We start from the raw sequence: 10,049 nt of genomic DNA on the forward strand, positions 1-10,049 counted from the left end.
TTCCTCTTCCTTTTTATTTTCATACATGAAAGCTCCACCTCAGTTACCCTTTCTGTTATTCTACATGTGTGTACATAGAGTTTTCAGAGGCCTCCTATTTCTGAAGTGGATGGCCAATCTTTCTTTCTAGTCAGTCTTAATCTGAAAGATCAGATTTAGAGAATATCCAACAGAAAAACATTTTATAGAAAAAGTTAAAGATACATCGCTTATTGTGGAATTAACCATTAGTTTCAGTGTTGTCCCTGCCCTTGGCACAAATGTCTTGACCCACCTATTCCCTGTCCATCATCCATCAAGATACCCATCCACTTCTACCCACTCCCTTCAACATATATCTTCCATTGTCCAGTCCTTGATATGATAGCTTATATCTGAAGCTTCCTTGGCTTTTATGATTCCAGACACGTCAGCTGCTGGCAGTTTCTTATGCTGTGACCGGAGTCTCTTAAGTTTAGTGGTAATGTTTCCCGAGCGAAGGTGATGTGTCCTGTTCAACTGATGTGTAGATAGTTTCCCGCAAATGAAACCAACATAGCTAAGAAAAGAAAATCACAAAAACTGAGTTAATGAACTTACCAGGTAAGCTGGAAATTTTTGTGAAGTTTGCTGAATGGGAAATTCCCCTGTGGTTTCTGGGTTTTCAGTATTGAAAAGGTTCTCTCAGCATGTTAGTATTTATAAAAACACTTTACAAAGCCCATCATTCCAAGCATGTTCTCTGATCAGTCTCATAAGCACAGGTATGCTTGGAAGGACCTGACTTCCAAGAGTCACACAGATTTCATGATTTTTTGTTTACCTTACTGATCAGGAATCCAAGAGTCAGCTCAGAGAAGTGCTGCTTAGAGGAGCTGTGTTCCTTCCACGGACTGTGAAGTTTGAACATGGAAGGAAGAGTAAGAAAGGGACCTTTGTGAGACTGACCAAGAGAGTTTTTCTTTGAGAGGTGTAGCAGGGCAGTGTCCTGACCCACTCCCATGAGCATCCCACCTGAGCACTCCTCCACCAGCACACTCAGATTAAGGCTTTCTATGACACACCTATGTTGTTGTTATGTGCCATTGAGTCGTTGAGTTGCAACAGCTCTAAACTCTGTCCTCTCCTGTGCCAATCCATTGCCTCCGACACATTCATCCCGCTTTATTGCCTCAGTCACCAAATCAATCCATCTCCCAGAGGGCCTTCCCCTTCTGCACCTGCCCTTCACCCTCCGAAGCATGATGTCCTTCTCCAAGGACTGGTCTCTCCTTACAACATGACCAAAGTATGTTAGACGAAGCCTCAGAATTCTTGCCTCCAAGGAGCAGCCCGGTCTAACCCTCTCCAAGATGAATCTATTTGTTCTCTTAGCAGTCCATGGCACCTTCAGCACTTTTCTCCAACACCAAAGCTCAAAAGCATCAATTCTCCTTCTATCCTCCCTGGTCATTGTCCAGCTCTCTGATGCATAACAAGTGATTGCAAAGACCATGGCCTGTACCAGACGCATCTTAGTCTCCAGAGACACACTGTTGCTCTTGAGTACTTTAGAAAGGTCCCTAAAAGCAGACTACCCCATCGCAATACGTCTTTTAATTTCCTGGCTACTGGTGCCAAGAGTGTTGATTGTGGAGCCAAGCACACTAAAGCTGTGAACAATCTCAATCTCTTCACCATCCATCCTGATGCTGCCAATTGGTCCAGTGGTGAGAGTCTTTGTCTTCTTGACATTGAGCCTCAATCCATATTGAAGTCTGCAATCCCTGACCCTATGGACTCCATAAATAGTCCACATCACAATCACCATGGACATCTCTGCACTTGAACATTCTTTCATGATAATGTTAAAGATCGAGGCATATAATAAGTAATCTTGCTTCATATGTCTGTATATTCATAAATATCATATGATGCAAGAACAATGTGCAGGAGGCTCAAATATTGATTTCAGTGAACCAAAATGTGCTGAACTGAACTCAGGGTTATCTCTTTTGAATCCTGTGAATCAAAAATATTTCGATGAGTTTACATTGAACTTAAAGTTACTTCACATACTCTTATAACAGGAACTATTTAAAAGATATCTCTGAATGCTCCTATTTCTTGATTGAGACCTAATAAACTACTTACTTGCTAAAGAAATTCAACATGAGACATGCTGCCTTCAGCTGAACAGGACCAATCATGAATCAGGCTCAACTGTGGTTCTCAGGTGGAAAAACTCATGGGCCACACAGGAACACTGGAGGAGAGGAGCCAAAGTACACAGAGAGTAGTGGCTGAAAAACATAGGTCTGGTATTTTGCTCTGTCCCCAGTGTTTGTGTTGCTTTGTTATTTCCACTTTCATTCCTAAGGGGTTTGAGTGGCTTGAGTAAGACCAGACTGTGACAGGGACCTAGATGTATAAGGTAAAATTTTTATCACTGGCTGTCCTGTTAGATCAGGAATCCTGACCCAATTAGAGGACATCTTTTCTAAAATATTCTCCAATTCTGTGCTTCTAGGCTGTTTCTGTTAACAGAAGGAATAGGACAAACTGTACTTCTGGACTCTGTCAAAGGAACAACAGGGATTGTGATTTGACCAATTTTGAAGAGTGGTTCTGCCATTAGAAGTTTCTTATCATGTTATGTTAGATGCTTAGAGCAAGAGCTGCACTCAAGAATTAGTGATCCAACGCTTCTCAGAAAAATACCCTTGCTCCCCTGCCTGAAACAATGCACCATATGCCTCAATGGCTCTATTCATGCCAAGTCTCTACTTCTGACATGTTGAAACGGCAGTTTCCCAAATACTCCCATGTGGATAAAGAGTGTAGCTTTGATTCCAGGCACTTGTAATTCTTGTCTTTACAATTCTTTATAGCCTCATTCTTCAGTAGAGAGTTTCCTCTTACTTTGTAAGAATTCCTACCTCCCAAATTCCAGCTTCCTGTATTTTCAATAAATTTCTCTCGGACTGTAATTTTTCAGAGACTTGTATGATTTTCAAAGAGATAAATGGATACAGTTATTTAATAGGATGGCAGAAGAAGAATTCATGTCTTGGAGTTGTAGTGCTAGCAGAGATTACTACATGGATGGCCCATGATGTGTCTTGGAAAAGGTGCAGACAGGCTGTTCCTTGGAGACAAATATGGAGAAGTTTCATTTTTCATACATTGATACTTTGCCTCCATATTTTATGTGAAATAATTCCTTGGAAAGGACACCATGCTTGGGGAATGGACAATCTGAGAAGTGAAAGATCCCCAACGAAATGGACTGACATGGTTACTTACTTCATCAATGGGCTTAAGTGTGTCACAGATGATAAGAATGGCACAGGCTAGGACAGGGTTCAGGTTTCCTGTTCATAGGGTCACAGAGCTGTACTGAACTCAATAGCACCTAACAATAACGAGAATATGCCATCTTATAATTGCCCATTTTAAATGATAATTGTCCTGCTTATTTCCTTTACAGGGAAATAATGTAAAGCAATTCACTATTTTCATAGGTTGATATTATAACCTGCCACTTTGCTGAATTGGTCATCTTCATCTAATAATTACTGTTTGAGTCTTTAGAGTTTTTCTGCATACAGTATCATATCATTTGCATCTAGAGATAGTTTTACCTCCTCTTTTCTAATTTGGATGCCTTTTATAGTCTTTTCTTGTCAAGTTGCTCTAGCTAGGACTTCCAATGTCTTAGTGAATATGAGTAGTGATAAGGGGCTTCCTTGCCTGGTCGCTGTTTCCAAGGGGAACAAGGGAAAATTTCCAAGTTTTAGTGTCTCTCCATTGAGAGTGATATTGACTCTTGTTTTTGTGTATATATTTTTAGCAGCATTGAGGACATTCTCCTCAATTCCTGTCTTGTTTAATGCTTTAAAGAGGAAGGTATATTTTCCGTGAATTGATACAAACACGTTGTTCCTTTCCTTTCCTTTTGTTGTGATGAATTACATTAATTTTTTTCTTAGATCATACTTGCATGCCCATAATAATCTCACTTGACAATGATAAATTTTTTTAACATAAGGTTGGATTCTATTGGCAAGAATTATGTTAAAGAATTTTACTACCATAAGTGATTGGTAGAATTCAACAGGAAAACTGTCTGGGCTGAGGCTTTTGTTGTTGGGAGATTTTTGATGACCTGCTGAAATTCTTACTTTGTGGTCTGTTTGTTCTACTTCTGTATTTGTCAATATGAGTCAATTGTGGGATTCTATGAATTTGTCTACTTTCTCTAGGCTGTAAAATTTGTTAGAGCATAGCTTTTCACAATAGGCTGTCATTATAACTTTAAGATTGTTCTATTTTGGGTTAAAAGAAAACCTAATGATTGGGAACAAACATTTGGCAATACCATCTCATACAAGAGTCTCATAATGAAAGTCTGTAGAACACTCCTAGGCCTCCACAAGAAAAAGACTGATAAACCAATCAAAAAATGGGCAAAAAAACATGGAAAGAATTTTCACAGTGGTAGATATTCAAATGGTCAAAGGACACCTGAAGAAATGCTCCAAATCACTGGCAATAAGAGAGATGCCAACCAACAGCACAGTGAGATTACCATCTTACATCAGTAGTCATGGCAACATTTAACAGGACAGCAAGTATTATATGCTGGAGAGGATGTGGAGAGATAGGAACCCTTATACAATGTTGTTGGGACTGTAAAATGGTACAGCCACTCTCGAAGAAAATTTGGTGCTTCCTCAAAGAACTGAACATAGAATATCCATTTGACCCATCTATTCCATTGCTTGGAAATACAGCAAGAAAATGAGAACTGAGGCTCAAATGGTGACTTTTACACCAGTATTCATAGCATCGCTATTGACTATTGAAAGAACATTGAAACAGCCCAGATATCCTACCACAAAAAAATTGACTGAGAAGTTGTGATGCATTCATTCAATGGACTACTACACAGCATGCAGAAGCAAGGGTTTTGTAAATTACTACCTAACATGGGAAAGACAGGAGAGTAATATGCAGAGTGAACTAAAACAATCCCACAATGACAAATACTGTATAAAATAATTATTACAGAATGAGTATGAGTATGAGAGGTGGGGGAGGGTAGAAGCAGAGCGGTTAAAATTGGCAGGGAAGAGGCAGGTGCTAATCATAGGGTTACACAATTTGATGGGTGGGCAGGGTGAAGGATATGAGAGTGATCTTGTGTGACAGACAATGTTTTCAAACTGTTAATAAAGCAGTCTAAAAGAAAATTTTTTAAAAAGTTATGAAAGAAAAAGGATTGCTCTGTTTTGATAGCAGAGTTTAAATTTTTATTCGTCTGTTCCTTTTCTTTCTTTTAAATTTTCCAATGATTTGTCCCTTTATTGTCCCTTTGGAAGAACCAGCTCTTGGTTGTGTTCACTATTTCACTTGCTTTCCTGTATTCTATTCCATTAAGTCTAGCTCTTATCATCATAATTGTCTTCCTTCTAGAGTCTGTTGAGTTAGTTGGTTGTTCTTTATCAATTTGTTGGAGGTATTTGCTAGAACTTTTTTTTTTATTCCTTTCTTCTTTTATTGTGTTTGCTGATTACTATGATCTGACCGCTGAAGAATACCATTACTACATCCTAGAAGTTTTGGTAGATAGTATTTTTATTCTGATTTCTTTCAAATAACATTTTTGTCTTACTTTGTATTTCTTCTATAACTGGGGAGTGATCAAACAAAATGTTAATTAGATTTTATGTGAGCTATTTAATATATCCTTTATCCTCTTGATAATTTCTAGTTTGATCCACTGATATTTATTGTCAATTAGAATAGGCATATGGAATAAAGCAAGTTCAAGGAGAACAGCACTGATTTTGCAGATAAGGAAGAGTTCTTAGTGGGTTCACTGTCCTGTCTCAGGTCCTCACCATTTGTGAAGGGCGATCCAAGTGCTGTGCTTACATGGGTACATAAGAGATCTGGACACACATGTTATTTTGGGGAATCCCTTCTTTTTCTATATAAGAGCCCCCTCAGTGTATGTCCATGAAAACTACAACTTGGAAGAAACATTAGAAAGTGCAAACAGAGTTACTCTAACTGAAGTCAAATATGGGCGATCTTCCTATCACACTTTGGACATGTTGTTAGGAGAGCCAATTCCTTGGAAAACAACTTCCTGCTTGGAAAAGTTGATGGTCAACAAGGAAGATGAAGACCATCAACGAGATGGCTTAATACAATCCATGTGACAATGAACTCAAGTATATGGATGTTGTTGAGAATAGTGGTTAATAGAGAAGTTTCATTTCTGTTAATCATAAGTACATCCATCATACTTAACTCAATGATAATTGCAAATATAGTAACAGTAGCAAAGGGGAATAAGCAGTCTTCTAAGAGCAACTCATCTTCTGAGTTTATAATGTATTAGTAAGCAATGATCTGTTGTTTCAGAGACCTGGGGCAAGTCAGATCTCAGGGAGGATTCCAGAAGAATCCCTTCCAGCATTAGGAGAACAAGGAAGTGCTAGGGAAACCTGTCTGACTAAGCCTGCCTTGGACACGTATACTCTTTCTCCATGCTATAAAAGCACACAGGCCTCATGCTGGTCAAGGATCTCCACCAAGCTGTCCTGCTGCCACTGGTAAGAAACAGAGGCCATGTTAGGAAGAGCAATGGCTGGGTGATGCCTGGGTCCCCATTCACCCCTCTGATCTTGTAGACCCACTGCCTTCATATGAGTTTGTATTAATACCTTGAACTGAGGAAATGTCAACAAGGAAGAATGGCTAGAGGGAGGATGGGGATTGGGAGAGCACAAACACAGGGCTCAGTGTTTTTCTTTGTAAAGAACTATATTATTCTCTCTGACCTTCTATTAGACTTATTTGGGGGATGTGAAAGAAGGCGTCTTGAAAACCCTGTAATTTTTGAACAAAACCAACTCATTGCCTTCTGGTGAGAGGCATAGGAGACGATATCCTTCATACTCCCTGGTGTCAACTGGTAGATTCCAAACCCATTCCTTTGATATGGTAACATAACTTCTTGCTACTGGAGTGATATAGTAATAAGAAGATGCCCTGTTTTCCCAAAGGGATGTCGTTTGAATCCACCAGCAGTTTCGTGGCAGAACCATAGGTGAAATCTTCTATGTGATTCACAAATTTCTGCACCCCAAATGGAGGATCAGCTGTGTGTAAAGTCCATCTCAACACCATTCAAGAAAAATAATGAGCTACCAGTATGAGAAAGTGATAGAAATTTCCCTTCATACTCTTATGCTTCAAGGCGTGTGCATCACTAGTATTGCTCTTAGCCTGTATTTGGGGAGGCAGTGAAGACTTAATTGAGCTGCAAAGGCCAGTGCTTAGCCATTAGAGGCCACAGGAGACTTGCTGGAGCTAGTCAGGGCTCTGGGCACACATCAGAAGGGACCCAGAGATGTTAAATACCATGTCTGGAAAGAATAACTACAAAATCATGGGATGCAGAGAACCAGGTGTTGGTCTGCCTTACCAGGTAGATTTCCAGGTTGTATGCCTAACCGACTTTTAGGAAGCTCAGGTAGCATAATGGTTAAGTCTTCTTTCCAATCCAAAGGTAAGTGGCTGGAATTCATTGTTCCTCTGAGGAAGAAAGAGGGGGAATTACCACCTTGCAATTACAGCTTATAAAATCCCCCTGGATGCATCATAATTTCTCAACCCATCTATTGTGGTTGACATTTTGGCTATTTCCATGTTATTGTAAAAGTGAATAATGATGATGAATATTAGTGTATAAGTCTCTTTTTGTGCCTCAGCTCTCATTTTCTCAGGGTATATTCCAAGCAGGGAAATAGCTAAGTCATACAGAATTTCTCTGTTCAGCTTTCTAAGGAAACACCAAACTGCCTTCCAGGGAGATTGTAACATTTTATAATCCCAAAACCAATGCATAAGAGCTCTTACCTGACCATATCCTCTCCTAAGTTTATTACTTGCTGTCCTGTTAAACTTTGTCATGGCTACTGCAGTGAGATGGTATCTCATTGTCATTTTGATTTGCATCTTTCTTATTGCCAGTGGTTTTGTATATTTAACAATGGTCTACTACACAGCATGCAGTAGCAATGATTTTGCAAATCATTACCTAACTTGGGAGGGAGTGAAGAGCATTATACTAAGTGAACTAAATGAGCCCTATAAGGACAAATACTATGTAATACCATTATTGGAGAACACGTATGAGGATCCCAGGGGGACAGGGTGAGAGCACAAGCATGAGACTAGGCAGGTGTGGGATGAGTGGGTGGTTGTTAAAACACAGTCACACAACTTGATGGGTGGGAATAGGAGTGGAAAAAGGAAATGAGCAAGATCTGGTGTGAAAACGATATAAATATACTTTGTCAATTAGTATAAAGTAAAATTATATTTTAAAAATAAATCTCACTGGAGATTCCCCTAAGAGTTGGTTCTGACTGTACTTATTGATTAAAGGGTTGTTGAAGACTCGTGGTCATGGGTGAGGGGAGAAGGACAGACTGCTGGCTTTTCTGAGTTAAGAAAAGAAAAATGAAGCTCCAGGTTGTTCCCTGGACTGGCTTAGCATGTCACTGAGCAGATGACCAGGAAAGAGCTCTTCAGTGTGTCTGGGTGCTACATGAAAGCTCAGGACTCTCTTCTGTGTCCCCTAGTCTGTGACCATGGAGGAGCTGTCCAGAGCCAATAATCACTTCACTCTGGATTTGTTCCATATTTTGAATGAGAAGGATCCCACGGGAAACATCTTCTTCTCTCCCTTCAGCATCTCCTGTGCAGCAGCCTTGGTCCTTGCTGGGGCCAAGGGCAACAGCGCAGCACAGCTGTCCAAGGTCAGTGACCCTACCCTTTACACTCTAAATTAGCTCCATGTCTGTCTTATGCAAAGCTGTGCTCTGTAGATCCTACAATTATTACTAAGTGTATTTGAGAACAACTACTGTATTTCTATGCCACCAAATATAAAAAGTTCAGACCAATGATCTGTGTCCTGGATTTAATTCATCTTCAAACCTTTGCTCTACAACTTCCAACTGATGGGTTTTGTCCAGGGATATCCCTGTCCTCTTTGGACTCATGCTCCTCACAAAGGTATTTTAAGAACTTTCCTGTCAGTCAGCCATATTCTCCTTGGCTAGGAAGTTAGGATTCCTGCTTTGCATCAGATAACACACTGACCATCAATAATACCACGCAATGTATTATTTCCTTGGAGCATGATCAGCAATATTCCTGAATCTTCTTCTTTTGTAACTGTCCTCAGCTTCCTGCCAGGCATGAATAAGATTATTTTTTTAATATATGTGTTTTGGTGGGACACTAAAACTAAATTTTCAGTCCCAGAAATAATGAGATTGAGGGAGGAAAATTGGTGACATTTTCTATGACTGAATACCTTCCCTCATATTGCCCTGCATTTTCTTTAGTTTAAGTTGTGCTATATTGAACATGTTGTTAACTGCAAATCATAGAGATCCAATGCACCATAGCTTTGAACCCTCCACTATCCTGAGCCAGTCTTATTGTTCACTACAACTAGCCCTGTTGTCTCAGTTACTGTATCAATTGATCTCTTCCTATAGCTTCCTATGTTAATCTGTTCTGTCACTCTCCAAGAATAATGTCCTTCTCCACGTACTTGTCTCTCCTGACAATATGCGCAACTTATATTAAAAGGGCAAAATCTTTGCCTCCAAAAAGCAACTTGACTTCACCCTCTTAAAATCAGAGCTGTTTGTTCTCTTGACAGTACAGGGTATGCTCAGTACTCTTCTCCAGCACCACTAAAGTATCTACATTTGTTTTGTAACTATTAGTAAGTTTTAGCTTTTGATGTATAGCAGGTAGTTACGAAAACCAAGACATGAATCAGGTGCACCACATTCACTAGACTGATATCCTTGCTCTTTAGTATTATGGTGCGGTCACTGACAGACTATTTTCTCAATGCAATTTGTCTTTTTATTTTCTGACCATCATGGAGCCAAAAGCTGAAATTGTAAACAATCTAATCGTTTCTCCATCTATCACGAAGAATCAACGAATCAATGAATTAATCTTTGGGTTTGGTGGTGTTTTTTTTC

General features: G+C 39.6%; 1 protein-coding gene across 1 annotated transcript in view; it reads left to right on the top strand.

Annotated features, from left to right (window-relative positions):
• The first annotated feature begins 8,630 nt into the window (after positions 1-8,630).
• The window catches only part of LOC102873516 (leukocyte elastase inhibitor-like), a 12,010-nt gene continuing 10,591 nt past the window's right edge, over positions 8,631-10,049 (top strand). Inside the window, exon 1 of the mRNA XM_006888708.1 lies at positions 8,631-8,798. Coding sequence (XP_006888770.1) covers positions 8,631-8,798 — 168 coding nt within the window. The remainder of the gene's footprint in view (positions 8,799-10,049) is intronic.

Source organism: Elephantulus edwardii, unplaced genomic scaffold (genome assembly GCF_000299155.1).
Source record: "Elephantulus edwardii isolate Elephantulus edwardi_28Jun2011 unplaced genomic scaffold, EleEdw1.0 scaffold00071, whole genome shotgun sequence".
Taxonomy (NCBI): Eukaryota; Metazoa; Chordata; class Mammalia; order Macroscelidea; family Macroscelididae; genus Elephantulus; species Elephantulus edwardii.